The sequence below is a fragment of the Capsaspora owczarzaki genome, assembly GCF_000151315.2.
Source record: "Capsaspora owczarzaki ATCC 30864 unplaced genomic scaffold supercont2.9, whole genome shotgun sequence".
Classification (NCBI taxonomy): domain Eukaryota; class Filasterea; order Ministeriida; family Capsasporidae; genus Capsaspora; species Capsaspora owczarzaki.
This window is the reverse complement of record NW_011887300.1, coordinates 114,036-138,046: the sequence shown is the minus strand read 5'-3', so window position 1 is coordinate 138,046 and position 24,011 is coordinate 114,036. Positions and strand designations below refer to the sequence as shown.

Below are 24,011 nucleotides of genomic sequence, written 5' to 3'. Positions count from 1 at the left end.
TCCTGAACGAGAGTCGGACGTTGATGAGCACATCGCGCTCATTCGTACGATTGTTGAGGACACCAGGAAGGAGTTGGCCCGAGCGAATGAGCTCAGTTCGGCCAAAGTGGACAAGCATCGGACTCCCGCCCCTGGGTACCAGGTTGGCGACAATGTGTGGCTGGACACGCGGCAGCTGCGTCTCGAGACGGTGGCCACGAAGTTCAACCCGACGTACATTGGTCCGTTCGAAGTGCTCGAGGCGGACAAGCACACCGTGCTGCTTCGCCTGCCAAAGTTCATGAAGCATCATCCTCGCTTCCATGTTTCACGGGTCAAGGCCGTGGGGGCGGATGGCATACCTGGCCGGCCAGTGTCCGAGCCTCGTCCCATTCACATGAAAGGCGAAAAGTATTATCAAGCGGAAAAGATTGTTGATTCTTTTATTGACAAAGGAACGCTCTGGTACAAGGTCAAGTGGACAGGCGTGGAGGAACCGACTGTTGAGCCGTGGGAGGTGTTTGGAGAACACCATCGAATGACGGAGGCATTTCATAAGGCTAACCCGAACAAGCCTACTCGGGAAAGTGCCAAACGCAAGAAGCGCTAGTGCTTTGGGAATGTCTCGAAAGGGGGGGAAAGAAAGGCGGAGTGTTATGGATTGATGTGTATCTGTATTTGGAGTGTGTTCACTCGTCGCTTTGTATAAGTGAAGTCTCTTGTTTCCCTATCATCACTCTCATCATCAACCCATTACTCGTATCTTCGTGGAAGGATCTCTGATCATAACAGTTGCTTCACTTTTCTTTCTTTTTTCTTTTTTTTTTTTCTTATTTCCTTGCTTTGTCTTTTTTTGGGATTTGATTTCACTCGCGCGGTGCTCTACAACATGAAGCCTGGTGGCAATCCGTCGGACATGAAAGGTCTCAAACTGGTGGGGTACTACTCGAAGCGTCTGTCAAGCGCGGAGCGGAACTACAGCACGACGGATAAGGAGCTGTTGGCGATTGTGCGGGCAGTGCGTCGTTGGAGACATCTGCTGACGGGATCCAGGCACAAGGTGATTTTCAAGTCGGATCACAAGAACTTGGTGAACTACCAGAACTTGGAGGTCAGGAACTACCGGATGGCGCGATGGATCGAGGAGCTCAGCCAGTGCGATTTCAAGATTGTGTTCACGGCTGGTGTGTCGCAGCCTCTGGCAGACTGCCTGTCACGCAACCCAAACTTTGAGGGCAGTGTGCGAGGCGAAGCCGCTCGCAAGGCGTTCACGCCGGGTCAGCTGGACAGCACGGTCGCGGCCGCAGCCACAGTGGCGAGCACGTCGGCTGGAGCAGGTCAAAGCGCAGCGAAGGCGGTGGCGGCGGAGGTGTCGATCGAGGATCAGATCCGCGCACAAGTTGGCACCAGCCCCCCTGACCAGAAGTTGCAGAAGCTGCTCGGACTCACGCTGGCTGATGGCCTTTGGAGAGATGGGAGCAAGCGCATCTACGTCCCGGAAGGTGACTGTCGTCGACTGGTTGTGGCCGAGTGCCACGATGCCAAGGGGGCGGGTCATGGTGGCAAGCACCGCACGAATTTGCGTGTCAAGCAAACGCATGTTTGGCACAACATGATGGAGTACATCGAAAAGTACGTGGCTGGTTGCACTCTCTGCCAGCAGAACAAGCCGTCGCATCTCAAGCAAGCTGGCCTGAACGCATCGATCGAAGTGCCTGCTGGTGTGTGGCAGGATGTGGCTATTGACTTGGTCACGGATCTGGTGCCGTCGAAGGATTACCGTGGGCACAAGCACGACGCGGTGCTCACTGCTCAGTGCTTGCTTTCAAAGCAGGTGCATCTCATCCCGTTTTCCAAGGATAGCAGTAGCGCGATGGTGACGAGGGCGCTCATGGATCGCGTGTTTGCGTACCATGGGCTGCCCAACACGCTGCTGCACGATCGTGATTCACGGTTCCTAGCTGAGCACATGACCAGCATCTGCAAGGGGCTTGGCATTAGGCAGCGGGCGTCAACGTCGTTTCACCCCAACACGAACGGGTCTCTTGAGCGACAGCATGCAGTGATGGCTCAGGTTTTGCGTAATTACGTGAACCACAGTCATGACGATTGGGTGGAGTTGCTACCCTGGGCCGAGATTGCCATGAACTCGTCGGTCAACGCAAGCACAAAGGTGACGCCGTTCATGGCGAGCCAGGGCTTTGAAGCTCGGACGTCATGGAAAATTACTCCTCCTGAACGAGAGTCGGACGTTGATGAGCACATCGCGCTCATTCGTACGATTGTTGAGGACACCAGGAAGGAGTTGGCCCGAGCGAATGAGCTCAGTTCGGCCAAAGTGGACAAGCATCGGACTCCCGCCCCTGGGTACCAGGTTGGCGACAATGTGTGGCTGGACACGCGGCAGCTGCGTCTCGAGACGGTGGCCACGAAGTTCAACCCGACGTACATTGGTCCGTTCGAAGTGCTCGAGGCGGACAAGCACACCGTGCTGCTTCGCCTGCCAAAGTTCATGAAGCATCATCCTCGCTTCCATGTTTCACGGGTCAAGGCCGTGGGGGCGGATGGCATACCTGGCCGGCCAGTGTCCGAGCCTCGTCCCATTCACATGAAAGGCGAAAAGTATTATCAAGCGGAAAAGATTGTTGATTCTTTTATTGACAAAGGAACGCTCTGGTACAAGGTCAAGTGGACAGGCGTGGAGGAACCGACTGTTGAGCCGTGGGAGGTGTTTGGAGAACACCATCGAATGACGGAGGCATTTCATAAGGCTAACCCGAACAAGCCTACTCGGGAAAGTGCCAAACGCAAGAAGCGCTAGTGCTTTGGGAATGTCTCGAAAGGGGGGGAAAGAAAGGCGGAGTGTTATGGATTGATGTGTATCTGTATTTGGAGTGTGTTCACTCGTCGCTTTGTATAAGTGAAGTCTCTTGTTTCCCTATCATCACTCTCATCATCAACCCATTACTCGTATCTTCGTGGAAGGATCTCTGATCATAACATTGTCTCCTTATTTGTGACCTGTCAAATTCATTCTTCTTTTTTAATCTCGGTTTTTTTGCCAATTGGGATGAAACTCCTTCCTTGGCTGGTCGTGCTGCTGTTGGCCATCACCGCGGCAGCCGGCGGTCGCTGCGCATCTGCCGAGTATGTCGAGCAGCGTCCTGGCTACCACTTTACCCCACAGGAGGGCTGGATGAACGATCCGAACGGACCCATGTACATCAACGGCTTGTAAGACCCCCGCTCATCGAAACTCCTCGCTGTCGTCGTCATCGTCGCGCTCTCAACCACTTGTGCATTGTTTAGCTATCACTTGTTCTACCAATGCAACCCGTTCAATCCGTGGTGGTACGAGATCCACTGGTGCCATGCGATCTCGACCGACGCGCTGCATTGGACGTACCTTCCATTCATCCTGGCGCCCGATCACGAGTACGTTCTTTCCCCCTCCGCACCACCCCTCATCTCTCCCCCGTCTCTCCCCTTGCTCGTCATCCCGATCGTTGTAGATGTGGGGTTGTCTCATGACGAGCGACTCGCCTGAGCGATCGTGATTTCCGTCGCAATCCTTGCTTCCCGCTTCGTCGCTTCGTACGACTGCAGCTCAACTCCTTCGACTCTGTTGTGTATGGCAGTTACGACGCGTATGGAGTATACTCGGGCAGCACGACCATCCAAGACAATGGCGTCCCAGTCATCGTCTACACTGGCGTTTCGATGAATGTAAGCACTTCTCAGCCACTTACTGCAGTGTCATGAACATGGTTGGATCCCAATGAGTGTTGAGTGATGTGTTCCAACGGCTCTTGTGTCTAATCTTCTTGGGTTGTTTTGCTTTTTGATCGATTCCTAGCTGACGCAAACTCAGTGCGTCGCATACCCCGCCAACATGTCCGATCCTTACTTGACCAACTGGACGAAATCGGCCAACAATCCCATCATTACCACGAGCGGATTGCCGACCGACATTGATCCCAAAAACTTCCGCGACCCGACCACGGCGTGGATGGCGAACGGGCAGTGGAATCTTCTGGTCAGCGGCGGCATCATCTACCCGAACGACCGCGAGGGCTCAATCCTGCTCTTCACCTCGCCGCCGTCCAGCAGCTTGTCGGAATGGAAGTTTAACAAGATTCTGTACACCAACAACGACTCGGGCGGCATGTGGAACTGCCCGGACTTTTTCCAGATCGATCGCTCTGACCCGAACTCGCTGTGGATGCTCAAAGGCTCCATCTTTGGCGCCTACGACGCCTGGTCCACCTTGAAGTACAACCAAGCGCAGCAAGTGGTGGAGCTCGTCAGCCCCTCGATGGGCGGTGGCCAGTTCCAGTACATTGATATCGGCCCGTCCTACTATGCCTCCAAGTCCTTCTTTGATCCCAACATTGGCAAGCAGGTCCTGATTGGCTGGCTGCAAGAGGAGGAGAATACCACGTACTCTCAGGCTCGCGGATGGGTTGGTGCATACACTCTCCCGCGCGTGGTCTCGCTGGACACGGACAACGTTTCTGTCGTGTTTACGCCGCATCCCAACGTGGTCTCTTTGCGCGACGACAACTTTAACGCCACTTGCATTTCGCTCATTCCAGGATTCCCTTCTCGCATCCCACTGATTAGCGACCAGCTGGAGCTCATCTTCCGCCTGCAGCTCCCGTATCCGCTCTCGTCAGACAGCATCAAGCGAACACGGCCCTCGAGCAAACTCCTGGAGCGCTACAATATCGTTGCTCCCGACGACACCCTTGTTTACGGCCTCAACGTGCGTGCGTCGAACGAGGACGAAGAGTTTACGCCAATGTTCTTTGCCATCGATCCCTCTGGTCTTTCGGAAGAGGCGGTGCGCCTTGCCGACCCCAACGACCCCTTCATTGCCACCTTTGCCATCACTCGGCTCAACAGCTCGCAGGCGCAGCACGGCAGCAACACGACCATCTATGGCAACTTTAAAGTCACTCGCCCGCAGACGCATCTGATTGAATTTGACATGCACGTCTTCATCGATCACTCTGTCATCGAGGCATACGTGCAAGGCGGTCGCCTGTGTGCCTCCGCCCGAGTGTACCCGTCCCGCGAAGACTCCATGTTTGTTGAAATCTTTTCCGACCAAGCCGTCGTTGGCGAGATTGTGAGTCTCAGTTCGTGGCGCATGCTGGACTCGATGCCCCCGTCCGGTCCCTAACCGCGGGAGCTTTCTTTTTGAACGCAATTCATTTTGAATGTGCGGTGGGGAAGTAACTCGCTGCTTTGCGCTTCATTTGGAGAAGTTGTTGAGTTGTGGTTGTACAGTTTGATCTCTTGTTTTTGTTCCCATTTTGTTGATTTGGTTTGTTGTTTGGAATATCACTCTTCTTTTTTGAAAAACATCTTTTAGACCCATGGGGTTGATTGGACTGGGGTTGCTGGCTGTCATCGGCCTTGTCGCTTCTTTGTTCAATGGCGCTGACGCCGAGTACGTCCAACAGCGGCCCGGCTATCACTTTACGCCCAAGGAGAACTGGCTGAACGACCCGAACGGCCCCATGTATCTGAATGGACTGTAAGTGCTTCGCGAACACAACCCTCTTTCAATGCAGTCGACGGGTGTGTATAGAAGCAATTCTCTGAGTGACGTTCTTTTGGTGTTCGGTGCGTTTATTCTTCCGTTCCTACCCTTTTTTTTTTTTTCTTACTATTCGTCTTGTACCCTCGCTCTGACCACAAACCTCACTGGCAAACCACTCCTGTGTCAACGCGTGAATGAATTAGGTACCACTTGTTCTATCAGTGCAATCCAAACAACCCGTGGTGGGGCGACATGCATTGGTGCCACGCCGTGTCGACCGACCTTCTTCATTGGGAGCATCTTCCGATTGCGTTGTATCCCGACCAAGAGTAAGCATCAAGTTTGATGGTTGATTCTGTTTGACATTGGTGCCGTGTTCTGGCTGTCGTGTACTGGACGTGGACTGTTTCGAAACGAGCGTTTTTTGGGCGACAAAAAACTCTAACATTTTGGGCATTTGCTTTTCGTCTGTTTCCGCTTGGCCATGTCTTCAGCTACGATGCAAACGGCGTGTTTTCCGGCAGCGCTACCATTTTGGATGGCGGAATGCCCGTGCTCATGTACACTGCAGTCGACATGAATGTAAGAACCGTTCGTGTTTGTTCGATTTTGTCGCCGCTTGCTTTTTGTTTTTCAGTAACTGACACACGCTGATCACACCCAACATCGATTGCAGAACTTCCAAACCCAGGCCGTGGCATACCCAGCAAACATCTCAGACCCCTTCTTGACCAACTGGACCAAGCCGGCGTCCAACCCGATCATTCCGGACAATCTCTTTCCCGACACTATCGACACACAAAACATTCGAGATGACACCACTGCTTGGCTGACGAACGGTGTGTGGTACACGCTGATTGGCGCTCGCCTCGACTACCCCAACACGACCAATGTGAACGTCTCGTACGGTGGAGCAGTGCTGCTCTCCTCGCCCGTGTATGCGGGTCTCTCCAAGTGGACCTTTGAGCGAATCTTCCATACAAACAACTTTACTGGCGACATGTGGGAGTGCCCAGACTTTTTCCCGATCGACCGGACCAATTCTTCGTCCTTGTGGATGTTCAAGGCCTCCATGCAAGGGTACGATGCTTGGTGCACCTTCCACTACCATCCAGCCAACCAGCACCAGCTCAGGCTGGCCAGCCCGGATGTTGGCACGAGTCAGTATCAGTCGCTCGATATTGGCTGGTCCCACTATGCTTCCAAATCGTTCTACGATCCGACCATTGGCAAGCAAGTCTTTTTCGGCTGGCTGCGCGAGGAGGACAACGACGCTCCAACCCGTGGCTGGGCCTCTGCGAATACATTGCCGCGCGTTGTCACACTTGATACCGACGGCGTCTCGGTGCTGCTCAATCCGCACCCGAATTTGGTCTCGTTGCGCGAGGACAGCTTCAATGCCACGCAAATGCAGCTCATCCCCGGCAACCCGACGCGTATTCCCCTCATCGGCGACCAGATGGAGATTCAGTTTAGCGTGCAGCTCCCCTACCCGCTGCCGACGCAATGCCTGACGCGTGTTCACTCTCCCAAGGCTGTGCTGGCGCGGTACAACATTTCGGTTGCATCGGACGTCCTCATCTACGGCGTGAATCTGCGCACCTCGAATGACAACGAAGAGTTCACTCCGCTGTACTTTGCCATCGATCCCTCCGCCCTGTCCAAGGAGGCAGTCCTTGCCGCAGATCCCAGCACGCCATACGTGGCATCCTTTGGCTTCACCCGCACCAACAGCTCCCAGACCAATCAGGGCTCGACCAGCTCCCTCCAGGGCGACTTTAAGGTGGATCGCCCAACTGGCTCGCCGTCCACCATCACGTTCAGCATGCAAGTGTTTGTCGACCATTCGATCGTCGAGGCCTACCTGCAGGGCGGCAGACTCCGCGCAACCGGTCGCATCTACCCGGTCCGCGCCGACTCGATGTTTGTCGAAGTCTTCTCCGACCAGTCTGTCGACGGTGAAGTTGTCAGCATCAGCGCCTGGCAATTGCTTGATTCGATGCCTCCTCCGCCGATTGAATGAAGGGGAGGGTGGTGCAACGCAACGATGGTCTGGAAAAAAAAAAAGTTGCAATCCAAAATTCTTTTGTGTTTTTGAACGCGAGATATCTGCATGTCGCCTCAAACAATAACAATGTTAGTTTGGGTCAGCTGATGCCGTTCCTGCTTGGTACGGCTCTTAACGGAAGAGTTTGAAGGGTCGGAATACATCTTGAATCTCAGACTTGACGTACGGTCGTGTTGCGATGGCTGTGGGAATGGCTTCCGGTTGCTCCAGCCACAGTTTATGGTCGATGTTCTTTTCCTTCAGCTGATCTCCGAGTTGCCACAGAGCGGCTTCATCTGCGACCTGTGAGAATTTTTAGTTGACAGTTACAGCAGCGAAACTTAGATCCAATCATCAAACAGCCCCACTCTGACCAAGTCATTCACAATTGACCAAATGCAAAAAAGCACGAGTACACGCACTTCAACCACCACTTTGTGCATGCGGTCGATCTGCTCGTCGCTCAGGTACTCCTCCGTGCAAGGGTGCTTTCGGAACGTCCAGATGGCGGCGCTGGACGCGTGGCAGGCCTGTGTCGCGACGGATCCGAACGTCCACTTGAGCGTCTAGTGTAGATGCATTCACAAGTGTCTTGTTGAGTGAGTGGGGCTCGAGGATGGGGGTGGAGGGGAGCGGTAACGAAGGCGGACAACGGCTGTCTCACTTTGAGCAGGTCTCTTCGGATGGCAATGTACTGCACAATGACGGGCGCCGTGGCTGTGACTGCTGCACTGACAGCCGAGGTTGTTGCGGCTGCTGTTGGAACTGCCATGGCCGAGCGGCAAACAGATCAACAACAACAACAAAAAAAAAACTAAGACTGAGCTGAAAAAAGCTAAGAGGCTGAGAATTGGATATATTTGGAACGACGAACTTAGAGAGGGAGAAACAGAGAAGAACAGAGAACAGCATGCGAGCCCAACCATAAGAGTCGAAGGTGGCTGAGAGCAACCAAGATATAAGAAAAGAAGAAAAAAGGAAAAAGCGCAACACGAAAAAAAAAAAAAAAAAAAAATGAAAACCGTCAGCAAACATTAGGAGATGAACAGCAGTGACATCAAAACCGAATTGACAGCACAGTGCCAACCCGAACAAGTGAAATCGGGTACGAAATGCAACAAACAGAAAAAGAGTGGAAAGAGGAAGGACAAGGAACGAGGAAAGCAGCGGCCCGCTTGCGGTTTCAGCTATCCAGGTTTTGTTGTTGGCGGAGGTGCATTCCAGCGGCTATTGTGGCGCGGTACTGTTTCAAAAGTGCATTGAATTGCTCGCACCACCCATATGCGTCTGCGCTGAGGTCCTCGAGATAATAGGTGCGGTTTGGCTGCAACAGCACAAACAGACAAATAGAGTGAGCAACAAGTACGACCAGCAAAGCACAAAGCAGGTCGTTCAACGGGGTTTTTGGTGCATTCGTACTGTGTGGATGAAGAAGGTCTTTTTGTTTTTGACTTCAAAGCGCATTTCGGTCGACCAGGGAATTTCGCCCTTGATTTCCATCTTGTCGACGTCAATGTACAAGCAGCGTGGCTTGTCGGTGAGTACTAGTTGCCGCCGTTTTGAGAAGAGACCCTTTCGCTTGTGGATAATGCCCGTCTTGATGATGAGCTCGTCAACTTGAACAAAGCGATGCCTGTGTTGGGTTCGATGGAAGAGAAAAAAAAAAAACCTGAGTAACGAGACCTAAAGGCTGAATAGGAAGAAAAAAAAGGAAGGAGGTGGAATCGAAACCTTTACCATTGAGATTCTTGTGCTTGTCTTAGCAACAATTGAGATCGCATTCCAGCTCGCTCCGGCGCGGTGAGGGTGAAAGACTCGAGTGCCGATTGCAAAGGAGCTGCCTCTTCATCATCATCCTGGCACGATTGCAAAAGACAGAGGCGGTCAGTCAAGAGGCAGACACAAGCGCACGCAAAAACAGCAAAGACATACATCGCGAATTACGCTGTGCAAGGGAACGCTGTTTCGCGAGATTGGGGGGAGATACGGCACCAGTGCCGGAGGTTGTTGCATGTGAAGAGAGTTCCACTCGAGGCCTGTCATCAAGCGACGGAAGAGGGCGCAACACAGAACAAACAAAATAAGCAGCGATGACTGAGCAAATGTATGAACAAGAAGAAAACCCCGACTTTTCATAAGAAAAAAACTCCCCATACCTCGAAAGAAGGGATGAGACTTGATGGCATTGACGCCACCGGCAGAGTCCGAGCCAAGTCGCTTGGAAGAGTCAAGCACCAGCAACTTTTCGACGAGATCGCGCGCGGCTGGCGGAAACCCGTTGGGAATGGAGTAGTCCAATTTGGTGATTTTTTGGAAGGTTTGGTACTCGTTTCCAGCACGGAATGGAGGCCGGCCGGCAAGCATTTGGTAAATGATGCAGCCGAGGGCCCACCAATCGGACGCCTTGGATGCAATCTTTTCCGTGAGCAGCTCGGGCGAAACGTACTCGGCAGTGCCGACAAACGAGTTTGCGCGCACGTCCGTCTCTGCATCCTGGCCGATCAAGTAGGCCGATCCAAAGTCTGTAATCTTAATGTGCATGTCCGTGTCCAAAAGGATGTTTTCTGGCTTGAGATCGCGGTGGATGACACCGAGATTGTGCAGATATTCCAACGCAACGACAATTTCGGCGGCGTAAAATTGTGCGCATCGTTCTGAGTCGCAAAACAGGAAAGGGGGGGGGGTGACATGTGTTCAATGTCGGGAAAACGACAAAGAGTGAGTAACAGAGGACTGGAGCCGGATTCCAAACACAACACTTCTCCGATCAAAAAGTCAGGCGAATGTAAAAAAAAAAAAAAAAAAAAAAGACGTCACTCACCGTCAAAGGACCCTAGCTTCTTAATGGTGGTGAGCAATTCACCGTTGGCGGCAAAGCTAATCACAAAGTACAGTCGCTCGACGTCTTGGAAGGTGTAAAACAATCGAACGAAAAATGGATGATTGACTCTGTTTAATACGTCCTTTTCCGTGTTGACGTACTTGACCTTCTTTTCCTGTGTTGGGCATTCAGGGAGGCAGATCGTGAAGATGAGAAGCAGCCACACACACACGCACAGCAACTCCAACATTTATGTCCAATGAAATCGTGATATCGCAGCCTGTTACCTTGATGATGTGCTTCTTTTCGAGAATTTTGACGGCAAAGTAGCGACTGGTGGACTTTTCCTTGGCAAGCACGACGGTCGAGTACGAGCCTTCGCCGAGGACGTCGCCAAACTCAAAGTCTGACGGGGCGCGCTTGCGCATGCTGTCTGGGTTTGGCGAGTTGGCGGCGGCGGAAGCAACGTTCGTGTTTGTCACGTTGGCCGACGGTTGCCGTGACAGAGGACCCGCTGGCTGGGGCGGCGATGACGGCTGGAACGGGGCAGGGGACTGGGGCGGGAAGGCCGCAGCGAGGGCGAGCGACTCTGTGGCAGAGCTGGTGGAGGTGGTGGACGCGGCGCGGTTGTGCTGCATCTGGAAGCTGGCTGCTCCACCACCGCCGCCGCCAACACTAGCGGCGATTGTGCTGTTGAGTGAGCTGTTGGACGCGTGGTGCTGCAGGGTGAGCGCGGGGTTCTTTGGCATGAGTGGCGGTGGCTGTGCGGCAGACCCAGCGCCAGTCGACGAGACGCTGTCATGTCGGACGCGCGGCGGGATTGGCGGCGGCGCCGGCTGACTCATTGCTGAACAAGACCACAGCCCCTGTAGTTAGATGCCGAGCGGGAGGAAGACGAAGAAGAGGGGAAAGGAAGAGCGGGACGACGACGAGGAGGACAAAGAAGACCTATTGGCAAAAAAAAAAAAAAAAAAAAAAAGAATTGAAAAAAAAAAAGGTGAGCGAAAAACTTGGAGCAAAGTCTCAGAGCAACGAGAGAAAGGGGAAGGGGGGAAAGTGAGTGGGTTGGGAACTGGGTGTGATCTTAGGGTCAAGCCCCCGTCAGCCTCGCATCTCAACCTCACCAAGCTCAATCGCAATCTCAAAGGGAAAACGATTGTTTGATTTTTTTTTTTTTTTTTTTTTTGGTTTTAGGATTATTATGCTCCATTGCTGTTCGTGTGTGGATTCCTTGCTTTGCTTCCAATTCACAGCGGCCACATCCACCACATCCAACTCTGATGCGATTTGCTTGGGTTGGCGTGGATTGCGCGACCAACGATGAGTGCAGTGGAGTGGAGGTGTGTTGGAGAAAGCGAACAATACAACAGAAAGGGAAAAAAAAAAAAAAAAAAAAGCATCGCCGACAAGAGGAGCGAGACGCAGATTGGGATGGAACAGCCATCGACATCGATGGTGGGGCAGCAAGGAAGGAAGGGTGCTTTTGGAGGGAATATCGGGAGCGATGAGAAGATTGGGCAAATCCGAAGACGACGCGATGGTCAAAACTGCAGGAAGAGCGAACGAGAATGTAGGAGAAAGAAAGGGGAAAAAAAAAAAAAAAAAAAAAAAAAAAAAAAAAAAAAAAAAAAAGAGGAGGCTTTCTCAAAGCGACAGCTGTGACGAATGCTGAAATGCTGATGCCGCAGCTGAAGCGAGAGACAGACAGACAGACACACTGCACACACACGAATGCAAGCATGCACACTGAGCAGCACCGCCAACCACCCAACCCCTCCAGCGCAGCGGCAGACGAAAAACAAAGCGACCAAATCGAAAAAAAAAAAAAAAGATTATAAAAAGAAAAAAAAAAAAGCGCCCAAAAACTCGCCGAGGACCCCACTTTTGCGTCGACCGCCGTGCTGGGAATGCAGGGTGGCAGGCAGGCAGCAGCAGCACGATGGCCACAGCGTGTGGTTTTGTATCCGACGCGGCGTCAACAGGCAGCCCGCAATCAAAAACCAGAGCGAAATGGGAGGGAAAAGCAAAAACAAAAAGGAGCGCTCGTTCGTAGTTCACCGCAAGGATCAGAAAAAAAAAAAACTAAAAAAAAAAAAAAAAAAAAAATCCATACACACACAAAAAAAAAAAAAACGAGAAAAACGACTGGATTTTTGGTGTTTTTTGTATGTTTGTGTTTGTGTTTTGTTGGATGGAAGCGAACAGTAACTCGGACGATTGGAAGGGTGGAAAGTGAAGTGAGATGGTATTCTGTTTGAGGAAGCATGCGATGGGAAGAGCTCGAGAGAGCGAGATAGAGAACCGAACGCACAACAGAATCCTGAATTGCCCATTGAGAATCAGAACAAAAACAGTCTGCCATTCTCAGAATTGCCTAAAAGATCATCATGGATCAGTAGGAGGGAGGGAGGAGGAGGACAGGGCGATCCAAAGCAAGCAAAACTCGCTGAATTACGAAAAAACCTCAAAAAGGCCTCTGCCATTCTCAGACTCTGGTGCAAAATTCAACCATCAAAGCATGCTGCACTCATTTTGACTCTACATTCGCAAAACCAAATTCTTAGAATCTTCCATTCATTCCAAACCTCAGTCTGATTTTCTGCTGTGTTTGCTGTGTTTTCATTACCACAAAATGTCCCAGCAGCAGCAGCAGCAGCCACCTCGACCGACTGCCGCTCCTCCGCCTGCCCAGCAGCCAAAGTTCTATCTGGGCGGCCTCGCTTCGATGATGGCGGCGTGCTGCACTCATCCGCTCGAGCTGATCAAGGTTCCGTTCCAACTTGACTCCTCCACTTCGCCTCCACTACTCTACCATTGCCCACCCCCCTTTCTCACTTTTCAAGATTTGCAACTTGCCCCTTGATTCTGCTCGCAGGTCCGATTGCAGACGTTCCAGCAGAAGGGCAACACGCAGTTCCTGCCAACGCTCAAGCTGGTCGTCCGGGACAGCGGCGTTCTGGGATTGTACAACGGCCTCTCTGCATCGCTGCTGAGGCAGGCAACCTACTCGATGATGCGGTTTGGGTCGTACGATGTCATCAAGAAGCAACTCGAAGATCCATCTCGTCCAGGTTGGTTATGAAAGTGCTCGCAATCACTCCTCGAGCAAACCTCCGACGATACTCAACCATCAACCCAACTACACTCACTTTCAAAATGCATCACCGCTCTGATCTAGGCGCTCCACTGACCGTGGGCTACAAGATCACGGCCGGAATTCTGGCAGGTGCGATTGGTGGCTTGTGCGGAAACCCGGCAGATGTCGTCAACGTTCGAATGCAGGCGGACGGACGCCTGCCAGTCGAGCAACGAAGAAACTACCGCCATGCCTTTGACGGGCTTCGTCGTATGGTCACGGAAGAAGGCGCCGCGGCCTTGTTTAAGGGCGTGGTTCCCAATCTGCAGCGCGCCGTTCTGATGACTGCCGCGCAGCTGGCCACCTACGACCAGACCAAGCAGTTCCTCATGGAGCAGTACGGGTGTAAGGACACGGTCCTAACACACCTGTACGCCAGCATGGCCTCTGGGTTTGTGGCCACCGTCGTCACACAGCCAGTCGATGTCATCAAGACGCGCATCATGAATTCCAAAACGGGCGAGTTTGCAGGACCCATCGACTGCTTGCGGCGCACCCTTGCCGGCGAAGGAGCATCGGCGCTGTACAAGGGCTTCTGGCCGGCGTACGCTCGGCTCGGTCCGCACACCATTTTGACCTTTATTTTCCTCGAAAAGTTGAAGCGAGTGCTCTAGGCAATCAATACATTTATGCAAATAATCCAGTTAAACCTATTAATGAATGACAACACTACAGTATTTTTTCGTTCAAGCAAGCTGCAAAATAAAATCCAGCATAGACTACAACCGCTTTTGCTGTGCTCGGCGCTCGCGATACCACGTCCGAGCGGCGTCCACAAGCGCGCGATCCGCAATCAGCACGGATCCAGCAACAACGCAAAGACAAAAGGCCGCCGTCGCAATGTAAATTCCGTCGACAAACAGCCCGGGCTCGCCGGCCCAGCCTTGATCCAACACCCATCGCATGGCCGATACTGTGCTGCAAGACACTACCAACGCCATGATAACGAGGGGACGGGGCACGACATCGCTCTTATTCAACGTGGCTGGCCGAGCAACCATGTCGCCCCGCGCGGCCAGATCAACATCCGTGTTGGCATAGTATCGGCGGATGAAACTTGAGCTGGCGACCAACCGAATGCCCACGCTCATGCAGTTGGCAATCACAAAGCCGACAGCACCGACTTGGCTGGTGAGAAGGATTGAGCTGACGATGAAAAGCACGGATATGCCCACCAGAAGCCCAGACATGCGGTCGAGATGGCTCCGCGGCGCAACGGCCGAAACAAAACACTCGGAAATGCCATTCACGGCCAGCATGGCAACGTACACGCAAAAAACTTGCAGCAAAAGTGGTCCCGTCCCTGTCGCAAGATGCTGGCCGCCGTACCAGCTCAACAAGACGGAGGCTGAGGGTGGACCAAACGCCAAACCCAAGCCAGCGATCGAAAGCATGACTTTGAGCAGCAGACCAAACATTCGAGTCGCCGAGACAGCAAGAGCCACGCGAGACTCTGCTCCTCGCTCGTCTTCAAGAGCCTGCTTGAGATTGGTCGCGCGGGGCAAGCAGTTGGCAAAGTACGGGTAGAAACTGTCTTCGATTGGCAGGAAGAAAAACCGCACAATCAGCGAGCCGAGGTTGTTCACGACGTCAAACACGCCCTGCATCAAGAAAAAGTGTTTTTGTAGGAGATATGTGAGTCGTCAGGAAATAAGAAACGCCGAACGGCAACAGACTCAACGGACCTGCTCGGCAAATGAAATCACGTTAAACATGGTCATGACATAGCGCTCCCCTTCGCTGAGAAGCTGCTTCAAGATGGACTGCCGGAAGAAGGCCCAGGCGAGCGTCAGCGTTGCCTTGTCGAAACCGGTGCCGAACGGCAGCACGTCAGCAGCGCGGAGTTGCCCGGACGACCGGCGCGCGGCGTCGAAAATCAGCCACGACAACAAGACAAGCGCGTAGGCCATCTGGGCCACGCCGCATTCGGCAATGGTCAGCGAGTCGTCCCAGAGGAGCAGCGAAATGACCATCACGCAACGCGTCAGGGTGGCAAGACCCTCAGCGACCACCCTCGGGCCCGGCTGCAGGAATATTTGTGCACGCACAAACAAGGGCTCGCTTAGTAGCTCAACGACGGCTGCGATCGCGTACATGGCGACACCCTGATCGTAGCCAGAGATGGCTTCGGACGGATGCTCGAGCAACTTGCTCCACACAAGCGCGAGTGCGCCTGCCACGGCCACGCCAACCGGCATGCACAGCCAAGCCACTGCCTTAATCCGCAGCCAAGTGCGCGCGTTGGCTGCCGGGGAGAGCGGATCGTCGCGATCGCTGCTTGACGTTGCTGACGCGGCTGCGGACGACCGTGCAGCCAAGCAAGCGCGGCGGAAGGGCTCGCGTGCAATGAACAGGACGGTAGTATAGAGCAGCATTAGTCTGTGCGCATCATGGCAAGGGGGGCGGGGAGAGTCAGATGGAACCAAATTGCAAATCCCAATGCAAATCCCAATGCAAATCCCAATGCAAATCCCCAATGAAGAGTCGATACCGAACATTCACGACGCCAACAAGCTCTGGCGGTGCACGGCGAAGCACGATTGCATTCATGACGAAAGTGATGATTCGGAAGAGCAGCTGCAGACAGCAAGAAGGAACAGTCAGATTTGTGGGTGCAATTTCTGGGCAGTTTTGAGCAATTCTGAGCCAATCTCGATATTTCTCAGAATTCCAAGTATCAGAAACAAAACATGCCTGTGAAATGACAGTGTACGTGGCAGAGCGAGCTGCGGACTGCAGGAAGACCTGATCTGCGCCGGTCATTCTGGGGAATCGGATTCTCTAAGCGGGGGTAAAAGAAGAATGACTGAGCCGCTGAGATAAAGATGTTGTCGAAACTTGATCGAATGCAAAATGCGCGAGCAAATGCATATCTCGCCGCAGACTGAAGGAAGGAATGGTTCCGAGTTCGTTCAAAATCGAACAGCACAATCTTAAACATTGCCGGTTGCGCAGTACCGAGCCACGCTTCCGGCTTCTAGAAACAACTCTGAACGAGAGGTACAGTATCGATTAGAATGGAAGCATAAACTTTGAAATAAACGTATCACGAAATTCAACAAATACAAGATCGCAAACACACGTTCGCCTGTAGTTCCTCCGGAACACACACGGAAACTCGAAATAAATCATGGACCACACTTGAAAAAGCCTTGGTCATCCCGCCGAGGAGCTGGCTCGTGCGGCAGGTACATGCGTTGAGGATAGAATGTGTGGTCGAGCGAGTAGCGCAAAAAATTGCACACGTCCGACGTGTACAAGTCTGCCACGCGAGACATGCGATGCGCAAAGTAGGTCGGGTTGTGAAAGGTGCGGAAGACAGATCCGAACTGCGGATTGAACATGTCTTTGAGATGGGCCGAAACCTCGTTCTTTTCCGCTTGCCACGCACGGAGCAGGCTGTGCTTTTCGTGATGCTGGACGTGTTGTAGCTTTTTGATGAGACGCTGCAGATTGAGAAGCCACGTCAAGCTCTGTTTTTGTACCAAAGCAGTCAAATTGGACACCGGTAAGTGAGAAAATTGAAGCCTCGTCAACACAAGCTCCATCTCCCGCTCCCAAAACACAAACCTGGTGGTGCTCGGGTGAGTTCAAAATGGTAATCTCCTCATCGAGCTCGCGGATGATGGCACCGGTTCGCCAGCCATGCTTGCGGGAAGGGTCTTGCAAATCGCTCAGAACATGGTCGCCAACGTACATGACGCGACCAGGCGTCCAGCCGGTAATGCGCGCAAAGTCAAGGCTATTGCCGTGGCAGTACACGCCGCCTCTTGCAAAGCGCGACACCTTTGTCCATGTCATCGAGTTGAGAGTCGTGTCAAACTGTCGGAACGGGCGAGACTCGTTGAAAAACCGCGGCTTGAGCGCGTCCACAACAATCACATCGAAAAGATCTCGCCAATGGGGACCGACAATGTGAGACATGCCGACGTTGCTACGGGTGTGAGTGTGTGCCAAAAGGTCGAGAACAATGCAAGTGAGATGGGACTGGAAAGGCATTGCTCTGTCTCTGCTATTGTTTTTGTTTTGTTTTTTGCCACTTACACGAACGAAAAGGAACTGTTGGTCAGCAAAAACACCTTCTTGCCGTGCTGTCGCATGGTGGACAGGAGATTTTCGAGATTGGGAGAGGGATGAACGTAGTGGCCGACGTTGCGAATGACCTCGAGGTGCATTTGCCGTCGACTGTGGACCTCGCTCACGGCGTGCGCTACATCCATGTACAGGTACTCGGGATGGAAGGGCAGCTGGGTGTCGTGCATGAATTGGGTGAGGTTGGCCAGAAGACATGCTTCGGGGAGCGAGAACAGATCGGTCAGCTGCGGCATGAACGAGTGCATGTACTCGAGTGGAATGTGCACGCCATTGTAAATCCGCCGGGTCTCGTCGTCGTCGAGCGGTCGGTGTCCCGAATACACCGTGCCCAGCTGGACGTTCTGGAAGGCATCAATCTTCATCAACAGACCCTTCTTGACGTCGTAGTGCAGGCCCCGAATGGCAAAGTTCGGATCATACTGCAAGTTTGCGCACTCTGCCGGGTACTATCCGACAAACACAAAATGGGGCTTTGAGTTCGATGCAGGCAAGCCAGAATCTGTTGACCAGCTTTTTTGTGTTTGTTTTTTACCTTGTTGTTGTTGATCAGACTCTGAGCGGCCAACTGGTAAATCAGCGCCTGCAATTCGTTGTTGTACGACGCCAACGTGTACTGCTCCCAGACCAACAAGCAGGCCGGTTTAATTTGTGACATGTAATGAGTGGTTGTTTTAAACCGATTCTGAGAATTTGTCTGAGCCACAATCCCCCTTACATCGTAGTCGAATCCGAACGCGTCAATGTGGCTCAGGTCGACCTCGTTTGTCACAAACACGTCCGCGGGGTCTTCGCGGGGTCCCTGCAGCAGCGGACGATCGGCGACTGCGTGTTCATACATGCAATGGCAGAGTGCATCAGTGAGCAAAATGCTTGAGGAGCGTTTGGGCAGGTTAGCAGGTAAAGTGTATGGTTTACAGATCTGCTGCTGCATCTGTGCTTTGAGGAAGCGCAGTTCGTCCAGAGTGTAAGTGCGAATCCCGCTCGCTGTCATGGTGGTCCTTGCCGTCGTCGTCGTCGTCGTCGCTGTGGGGGTGGTGGTGTTGTGCTGCGATGCCATTGAGCGACTGGGCACTACTGCTGCCGATGCGTTGCAGCGATGCCCCTGCTGAGAGCGCCGTGATTTCAGAGCATGATAATGATGATGATGATGATGATATTGACGCTGACTGATACCAGCACTTGCTCGAATGGTGGTCGCGGTTTGAACTGGCAATCTCAATCTCAATCCGCTGCGCAACGCAACAAGCATTGTGTGTTTGACAGACTGTTGTTGTCAATGCAAAAAAATGCAACTAGAAAATACAAATACAAAGAATGAGTGAACTTTGCTTTTTTATGATACGATGTATTGAATGGAAGTTTGGGGCGTCGAGTGAAGCAAAAGCAACAGCCAAAAGTGGGGTGATTTTCAATGATCATCCATACGAGCGAGCGATCGCTGTGAGACTGTCAAATCAATCGATGCACATTCTCAAACACATACACACACACTCTCTCTCTCTCAATGACGCAAGCAAGTAACAAGCTCAGACTCTTCGAGCGAAGTCGAGGTCTTTTCATTGAAATCCCATTGGAAATCCCAATCCCCCCCCCACACACACTTTTCATCCACTCTCTTCCATCTCTTCCATGTCCTCTCTGTCTCTTCCATCTCTCGATCGCTGTCTCTTATATCTATCTCGTGGGCTTGACCTTTTTCCAATGGGCTCACTCATTTCCTCCCAATCCCTCACGTAGATGTCGCTGTCTGTGACCACTGCCGTTTCCGCCCTCCTCCTCCTCCTCGTGGTGGTGATGATGGCCACCGCGGGGGCTCGAGCGGACGATGTGCTGCCATTCCCATACAACCTGGGCACCACGTCCATCTACCACCCGTTCCAGGACTCGAGCAGCTACACTCTGCCGCCCGCGGGCAGCGTCCTCGTGCACTCTGCGCTGCTCGCCCGCCACGGATCCCGCTACCCGACCAACATTGCTGACTTTACAGACCTCGACAACGTGCTCTACCCGATCGAGGGCCAGATCACCAACCCCGCACTCCAGTGGCTCAAATCCTGGGAGCCGCCGTTCACGCTCACCGACGAGGGATTGCTCGTCCAGCGTGGCATGCAGGAGCACTATGACCTCGCCCAGCGCCTCTCGTTCGCATTCCCGTATGTGCCTCATTATGGTCATGGTCATCATTATCAATGACGAGATTTGGGCTGCGATTCGTGTGGATTTGGAGATTGGTTTCGGTTTGACATGTCGGTCCGAACCGCTCAGACTTGACTCTTCCACCAAAAGCAAAACAAAACAAAACAAAAAAAAACCCTCGCGCTTCAAATGATGACAACTCACTGTGAAAATGCATGTTTGCTTGTGTTGATCAAACTGCAGAGACACATTCCGTGCTCCTTACTCGCCAATCACCTACACGGTCCAAGCCACCCAGGTTTCGCGTGCCGCCCAAAGCGCTGCCAGCTTTACCTACGGTTTGGTAAGCAACGTCGCTGCAGTAGTAGCTCTTGACGGAGGATTTCTTTGTGACTCACCACTCAATGATGATGCAGTTTGAGGGAAACGGCCAGCTGGAACAAAAGTACTCTCCCGTCGCGATCTGGTCCAACTCGATGAATGCCGACTTTACGCTGCGCTTCTTTGACGCTTGCCCCGCCTACAATACCTACCTCGACAGCGACGCTTCGTCAGCCGAGAGCAACAAGTACATTTCTTCGGCAGCCATGAAGGCGGTTGCTGCACGCATTTCCGCGACACTGAACGTTACTTCCTTCAGTCTTACTCCAGTCCAGGTATGCATGGGTTGTGTGCGGGGCTTTGTGGGTTAGTCTCGCGCGACTTTGACAAATTGTTGATGCCTGACCTTCCAACCCCAAATCTGCCATCCCGCTTCAGGCACTGGAAATTTACAGCATGTGCCAGTACGAGGTCGCTGTTCTGAACATTACCAACCAGTTCTGCGCTCTGATCGACCCTTCGGACGTTGACACACTCAACTATGTCGACGATCTTCTCACCTACTGGCAAATTGTAAGTGAATTCCTTTGCACGATGCAGATACCTTTTTTCTTCCTGTCGTGCTGATGCCCTGTTATTCCCCCCCCCCTGTTGTTTTGTATCAGGGCTACGGCAACACAATCAACTACAACATTGCCTCCCCGTTGCTGCAAGACATTATCTCGACGCTGGTGTCCACCTCCCGCTCCCCCGGCCTTGCCGCGTCCCTTCGCTTTGCCCATGCTGAGACGGTGGCCCCGCTGATTGCGCTCTTGGGCCTGTACAAGGACGGCACGCCGCTTCGTGCGTCGGCTTCGCCTGCTGCAATTGCCAACCGCCTGTGGCGTGGTAGCTCCATCATTCCGTTCGCCGCCAACCTCCACTTTGCCATGTACTTTACTCCTGGCGAGCGCGCGACCAGCAACTACGTCGTCGGCCTCTTCCACAATGAAATGCAAGTCGCTTGGCCCGGCTGCGAGGCGGATGCACTCAACACCTTCTACTGCCCGCTCGACGTGATTCAGCGCATCTACGCCGACCAGCTCAGTGTCTCTTTTGATTCCACCTGCGGCATTGGTGGCTCCTCCCCTTCGAGCTCGACCAACAAGTGGGCCGTCGACCAACCCTACGGTGCAGTTATCGTGACACTTTTGTTCTTTGCGGGCGTTGTTGTTGCCCTCGTTGCTGTGCGAATCCGCGCAAACCGTCGCCGCTCGCATTATCAATCTCTGAACTAGAGCCAGCAATAGAAGTGCGAGCATTGCTTTTCTTTGTTAGACTGTCGGTGAACCTTATTAAATCCAACAACAGCACTTGTCATCGGCTTGCGCTCGAATACACAAAAACATAACAAAAAAATACATTCGCTTCCGACAATAACTTGAATGCTTTTTTTGGAACTATCGCCTCATGGCATGAACTGAGACTCTACAGACTCGGGCCAGGGATTGGCGCGCAGCTCTTGCAGCATCCACCATTTTGGTGTAAAGTAAGGCACAGTCAGGTGCTCGCTTTGACCCAGATTGTCAATGATGGCATCCTTGTAAATATCAGAGTTGGCAGGATAGTCGCAGAGCGTCGTCCAGGGACCCGTGCGCGCAATGTGGCGGAATGCGCGGAGGCGGACTTGAGCCAAGGGGCAGTCCATGGCGCAGTCGTGGATGCGGATGGGTTTGCGATAGGGTCGACAAAGCTTGTTACTGGCATCGCAGGGCCGCCACATGAAGGCGCGCACAAAAAACTCTCGCTCCACCCCTTTGCCAGCTCCATCTGCCCCGAACTTGGATTCCTCGGCGGACGTCAGGCGATCAAAGTCGAGGGTCACGCCCGGATCATCCTCCGCTTCGTCATTGTGTGGCGTGGTATCGGCCGCATCGGCGCCGTCATGGTACATTTTACGGGCGGCAAGCACTTGTGCGCGGCGCTCTTGCTCTTGGAGCATCTCAATCTCCCAGACGGCCTGCTCGTCTTCGTCGCGACGATACAGCTCAAAGAAGAGTGTCGCAGCCGGCAAGATGGCCGTTTTTGGAATACCCAGATCGGACAGCTCGAGGTGCAAAAGCTCGGCGATGGCGTACAAGTTTTCTCGGTGTCCGTGATAAATATACAGCCGCTTGGTACCCGAGCGGCGCTTCATGGCCGCTTTAAAGTTGCCCAGCAGGACGTTTGGGATTTCGCCTGCCCAGTAGGTGATTTTGCGCAGCTCGTTAAAGTAGCTGCGACACAACAGCGAAAGCAGGAGCAGAAAAGCAGGAGCAGAAGCCCAACAGAAAAGTGAACGGACACGAATGGCGCGAGTCACAAGCAAGACATCCAGACTTTTTTTTTGCTTACCGTATCCGAAGCATGCGATGCGCAAAACCATGAATGAGGGAAAGCTCGTCTTTGGTCATGTTGCCGGTCAGGGTCATGCCTTCCAAATCGTCAAAAATGAAGGCGTCGCTGATTTCCTTGATGGCTCGGACAAGGTGTATCCGATGCATGGTTTGGTTTTCAATTTGCATGAGATCCAGCTTGCAGACTCGACTCATGATGGCAACTTCGTTCGGATTGGCTTGAGCAAACGCCACGCTGCCATTGTCCTTGAACACGCGGTTGTCCTTCTTCCACTGCAGTTTGCAGCCAGCGTGCCTGACTTCCAGAAAGTGGTCGTGCTAATGTTGAAGGAAATGAGCAAGTTAGAGACCAGCAGGAAAATGGAAAGAGGCAACTGCAACGGTGGCATGAGCTTGAAAACTCGAAAGAGTCAACATACCTCGACGGGAGTGACATGCAATGGAACGGGTGAGCCGTAGTCTAGCGCGTCTGGGTACAGGCCGAGCACGGTGGCAAGCGCACTTTCCATGCAGCGCGAGCCGCCACTCGTTCGTACATGGACGTCTGTCAAAAAGTCGTGCGTGTCTCGGGTGATCTGGAGCTTGGACGCGCGTGTACGCTCGGACAGAGCCTGCCAGGTTGCCAGAACAAGCCCAGTGTCTTTGGTTTCGGGCGATTCAGACTCGCTGCAGTTGGAGCAGGGGAGCGATGGACTGACTCTGCCCGACTTTGGAATGAGTGGCGGGAGATCGTCGCTCTCGAGCATTGGCACGATCGCCTTGACCTTTTTGACCAACGGCTGGCGGATGCTTTGTAGATTTGGCTCCTCCGCCATCCCGTTGTACTCGTGGTGATCATCGCCATCGTGCAAGGCACCGCTCGATTCGTCTTCACGGATGTCATCTCCAGTCACCGGCATTGCAATCGTCGTCGTCGTCGTCGTCGTCGCTGCAGCATCGCCTGCTCGAACGCACGTCGAATTCGCCGGAACAGCAAACTTGTCGCACAGAAACCCGGATTCGAGCATGTAGACTTGGCGAATGTGCGCGCCCAGCTGCTGGAGCTGAAGCAACCCACGCCGCGTGAGTGCTGCTGGGGGCACGCCGTACTGCTTAATGTTGATCTTCTCGGGTGGGCACAGGTACTTGACAAAGACGTTCGGCGCCCGGTTGCCGTGGCGGGAGAGCACCTGGACTTGGACGAGCTCGGCCGCGTCGGCAACGCCAATCCACCCGCCGGCAGTCCGCCACCGAGATTGTCGATGAGCTGCAGTGCTGGCAGTGTGTCGGATGAGCGCAGTAGCAGCAGCAGTAGCAGCGTCCTGGATCGACGTGGTGCTGATGGACGATGAATCTCCTCCGACCCAATCTCGAATGCACCTTGCAGCAGCAGTGGGAGTGCATGGACGCAGCGATCGCGCCGTGTATGTGTCGCAGTGCTCGAGTGTGGCTGCTGGTGGAGGAGAGGATGGCAGGCTGCTGCCCAGCACAAAGAAGACCAGCACCACGCACGCACTGCGAACGGCAATCTTCATTGGTTCAACGCGGCGCACAGCCAAAGTCCGAACGGAAAG

The 24,011-nt window shown here is 53.3% G+C and overlaps 10 protein-coding genes across 10 annotated transcripts; 5 read left to right on the top strand and 5 right to left on the bottom strand.

Annotated features, from left to right (window-relative positions):
* Positions 1-58: 58 nt before the first annotated feature.
* On the top strand, positions 59-2,800 carry CAOG_08889 (hypothetical protein; the record flags this gene model as incomplete). Its single annotated transcript, XM_011272249.1, has 2 exons — positions 59-451; positions 875-2,800. Coding segments are annotated over 2 exons (2,319 nt in total), but the record flags the coding sequence as incomplete, so codon positions are not given.
* Positions 2,801-3,004: 204 nt separating this feature from the next.
* Positions 3,005-5,336, top strand: CAOG_08888 (hypothetical protein). The gene is made up of 4 exons (XM_011272248.1): positions 3,005-3,213; positions 3,289-3,414; positions 3,618-3,705; positions 3,836-5,336. The coding sequence occupies exons 1-4, from the start codon at positions 3,050-3,052 to the stop codon at positions 5,162-5,164; spliced, it is 1,707 nt and encodes a 568-aa protein (XP_011270550.1). The 5' UTR covers positions 3,005-3,049; the 3' UTR covers positions 5,165-5,336.
* CAOG_08887 (hypothetical protein) lies at positions 5,272-7,677 on the top strand. The gene is made up of 4 exons (XM_011272247.1): positions 5,272-5,521; positions 5,731-5,856; positions 6,022-6,109; positions 6,204-7,677. Exons 1-4 carry the CDS (start codon positions 5,361-5,363, stop codon positions 7,548-7,550), a joined length of 1,722 nt encoding a protein of 573 aa, XP_011270549.1. The 5' UTR covers positions 5,272-5,360; the 3' UTR covers positions 7,551-7,677.
* On the bottom strand, positions 7,593-8,382 carry CAOG_05427 (hypothetical protein). Its single transcript, XM_004346050.2, has 3 exons — positions 8,239-8,382; positions 7,997-8,140; positions 7,593-7,877 (listed from the first exon to the last, which is right to left on the bottom strand). The coding sequence occupies exons 1-3, from the start codon at positions 8,344-8,346 to the stop codon at positions 7,707-7,709; spliced, it is 423 nt and encodes a 140-aa protein (XP_004346100.1). The 5' UTR covers positions 8,347-8,382; the 3' UTR covers positions 7,593-7,706.
* A 33-nt stretch (positions 8,383-8,415) lies between these two features.
* Positions 8,416-11,343, bottom strand: CAOG_05426 (PkB kinase). Its single transcript, XM_004346049.2, has 7 exons — positions 10,683-11,343; positions 10,396-10,570; positions 9,731-10,228; positions 9,507-9,610; positions 9,312-9,430; positions 8,994-9,207; positions 8,416-8,898 (listed from the first exon to the last, which is right to left on the bottom strand). The coding sequence occupies exons 1-7, from the start codon at positions 11,238-11,240 to the stop codon at positions 8,758-8,760; spliced, it is 1,809 nt and encodes a 602-aa protein (XP_004346099.1). The 5' UTR covers positions 11,241-11,343; the 3' UTR covers positions 8,416-8,757.
* A 1,653-nt stretch (positions 11,344-12,996) lies between these two features.
* Positions 12,997-14,175, top strand: CAOG_05425 (solute carrier family 25). The gene is made up of 3 exons (XM_004346048.2): positions 12,997-13,162; positions 13,271-13,466; positions 13,574-14,175. The coding sequence occupies exons 1-3, from the start codon at positions 13,028-13,030 to the stop codon at positions 14,143-14,145; spliced, it is 903 nt and encodes a 300-aa protein (XP_004346098.1). The 5' UTR covers positions 12,997-13,027; the 3' UTR covers positions 14,146-14,175.
* CAOG_05424 (hypothetical protein) lies at positions 14,145-16,322 on the bottom strand. The gene is made up of 4 exons (XM_004346047.2): positions 16,226-16,322; positions 16,023-16,108; positions 15,217-15,910; positions 14,145-15,132 (listed from the first exon to the last, which is right to left on the bottom strand). Exons 1-4 carry the CDS (start codon positions 16,292-16,294, stop codon positions 14,251-14,253), a joined length of 1,731 nt encoding a protein of 576 aa, XP_004346097.2. The 5' UTR covers positions 16,295-16,322; the 3' UTR covers positions 14,145-14,250.
* A 216-nt stretch (positions 16,323-16,538) lies between these two features.
* On the bottom strand, positions 16,539-18,938 carry CAOG_05423 (5'-nucleotidase domain-containing protein). The gene is made up of 6 exons (XM_004346046.2): positions 18,542-18,938; positions 18,342-18,448; positions 18,159-18,239; positions 17,576-18,072; positions 17,102-17,465; positions 16,539-17,004 (listed from the first exon to the last, which is right to left on the bottom strand). The coding sequence occupies exons 1-6, from the start codon at positions 18,873-18,875 to the stop codon at positions 16,660-16,662; spliced, it is 1,728 nt and encodes a 575-aa protein (XP_004346096.2). The 5' UTR covers positions 18,876-18,938; the 3' UTR covers positions 16,539-16,659.
* A 401-nt stretch (positions 18,939-19,339) lies between these two features.
* CAOG_05422 (hypothetical protein) lies at positions 19,340-21,497 on the top strand. The gene is made up of 5 exons (XM_004346045.2): positions 19,340-19,779; positions 20,006-20,105; positions 20,179-20,418; positions 20,522-20,656; positions 20,749-21,497. The coding sequence occupies exons 1-5, from the start codon at positions 19,364-19,366 to the stop codon at positions 21,358-21,360; spliced, it is 1,503 nt and encodes a 500-aa protein (XP_004346095.2). The 5' UTR covers positions 19,340-19,363; the 3' UTR covers positions 21,361-21,497.
* CAOG_05421 (hypothetical protein) lies at positions 21,452-23,972 on the bottom strand (the record flags this gene model as incomplete). Its single annotated transcript, XM_004346044.2, has 3 exons — positions 21,452-22,338; positions 22,457-22,776; positions 22,878-23,972. The coding sequence occupies 3 exons, from the start codon at positions 23,970-23,972 to the stop codon at positions 21,531-21,533; spliced, it is 2,223 nt and encodes a 740-aa protein (XP_004346094.1). The 3' UTR covers positions 21,452-21,530.
* Between the last annotated feature and the right edge of the window lie 39 nt (positions 23,973-24,011).

Excerpts from the sequence above, each read along its gene's own strand:
- CAOG_05422 (XM_004346045.2), top strand. The coding sequence starts at position 19,364 with ATGTCGCTGTCTGTGACCACTGCCGTTTCCGCCCTCCTCCTCCTCCTC. Across the intron at positions 19,780-20,005 it reads CGCCTCTCGTTCGCATTCCC|AGACACATTCCGTGCTCCTT; the intron begins GTATGTGCCTCA and ends ATCAAACTGCAG. Across the intron at positions 20,106-20,178 it reads CCAGCTTTACCTACGGTTTG|TTTGAGGGAAACGGCCAGCT; the intron begins GTAAGCAACGTC and ends ATGATGATGCAG.
- CAOG_05423 (XM_004346046.2), bottom strand. The coding sequence starts at position 18,875 with ATGCTTGTTGCGTTGCGCAGCGGATTGAGATTGAGATTGCCAGTTCAA. Across the intron at positions 18,449-18,541 it reads ACAGATGCAGCAGCAGATCT|TCGCCGATCGTCCGCTGCTG; the intron begins GTAAACCATACA and ends ATGAACACGCAG. Across the intron at positions 18,073-18,158 it reads GTCTGATCAACAACAACAAG|TACCCGGCAGAGTGCGCAAA; the intron begins GTAAAAAACAAA and ends TTTGTCGGATAG.
- CAOG_05424 (XM_004346047.2), bottom strand. The coding sequence starts at position 16,294 with ATGACCGGCGCAGATCAGGTCTTCCTGCAGTCCGCAGCTCGCTCTGCC. Across the intron at positions 16,109-16,225 it reads CGTACACTGTCATTTCACAG|CTGCTCTTCCGAATCATCAC; the intron begins GCATGTTTTGTT and ends TGCTGTCTGCAG. Across the intron at positions 15,133-15,216 it reads TGATTTCATTTGCCGAGCAG|GGCGTGTTTGACGTCGTGAA; the intron begins GTCCGTTGAGTC and ends TTCTTGATGCAG.
- CAOG_05426 (XM_004346049.2), bottom strand. The coding sequence starts at position 11,240 with ATGAGTCAGCCGGCGCCGCCGCCAATCCCGCCGCGCGTCCGACATGAC. Across the intron at positions 9,208-9,311 it reads CAAGCACAAGAATCTCAATG|GCATCGCTTTGTTCAAGTTG; the intron begins GTAAAGGTTTCG and ends AACCCAACACAG. Across the intron at positions 8,899-8,993 it reads AGACCTTCTTCATCCACACA|CCAAACCGCACCTATTATCT; the intron begins GTACGAATGCAC and ends GTGCTGTTGCAG.
- CAOG_05427 (XM_004346050.2), bottom strand. The coding sequence starts at position 8,346 with ATGGCAGTTCCAACAGCAGCCGCAACAACCTCGGCTGTCAGTGCAGCA. Across the intron at positions 8,141-8,238 it reads TCCGAAGAGACCTGCTCAAA|ACGCTCAAGTGGACGTTCGG; the intron begins GTGAGACAGCCG and ends CATCTACACTAG. Across the intron at positions 7,878-7,996 it reads TGCACAAAGTGGTGGTTGAA|GTCGCAGATGAAGCCGCTCT; the intron begins GTGCGTGTACTC and ends AAATTCTCACAG.
- CAOG_08888 (XM_011272248.1), top strand. The coding sequence starts at position 3,050 with ATGAAACTCCTTCCTTGGCTGGTCGTGCTGCTGTTGGCCATCACCGCG. Across the intron at positions 3,415-3,617 it reads ATCCTGGCGCCCGATCACGA|TTACGACGCGTATGGAGTAT; the intron begins GTACGTTCTTTC and ends TGTGTATGGCAG. Across the intron at positions 3,706-3,835 it reads ACACTGGCGTTTCGATGAAT|CTGACGCAAACTCAGTGCGT; the intron begins GTAAGCACTTCT and ends ATCGATTCCTAG.
- CAOG_08887 (XM_011272247.1), top strand. The coding sequence starts at position 5,361 with ATGGGGTTGATTGGACTGGGGTTGCTGGCTGTCATCGGCCTTGTCGCT. Across the intron at positions 5,522-5,730 it reads CCCATGTATCTGAATGGACT|GTACCACTTGTTCTATCAGT; the intron begins GTAAGTGCTTCG and ends TGAATGAATTAG. Across the intron at positions 5,857-6,021 it reads GCGTTGTATCCCGACCAAGA|CTACGATGCAAACGGCGTGT; the intron begins GTAAGCATCAAG and ends CCATGTCTTCAG.
- CAOG_05425 (XM_004346048.2), top strand. The coding sequence starts at position 13,028 with ATGTCCCAGCAGCAGCAGCAGCAGCCACCTCGACCGACTGCCGCTCCT. Across the intron at positions 13,163-13,270 it reads ATCCGCTCGAGCTGATCAAG|GTCCGATTGCAGACGTTCCA; the intron begins GTTCCGTTCCAA and ends TTCTGCTCGCAG. Across the intron at positions 13,467-13,573 it reads CGAAGATCCATCTCGTCCAG|GCGCTCCACTGACCGTGGGC; the intron begins GTTGGTTATGAA and ends GCTCTGATCTAG.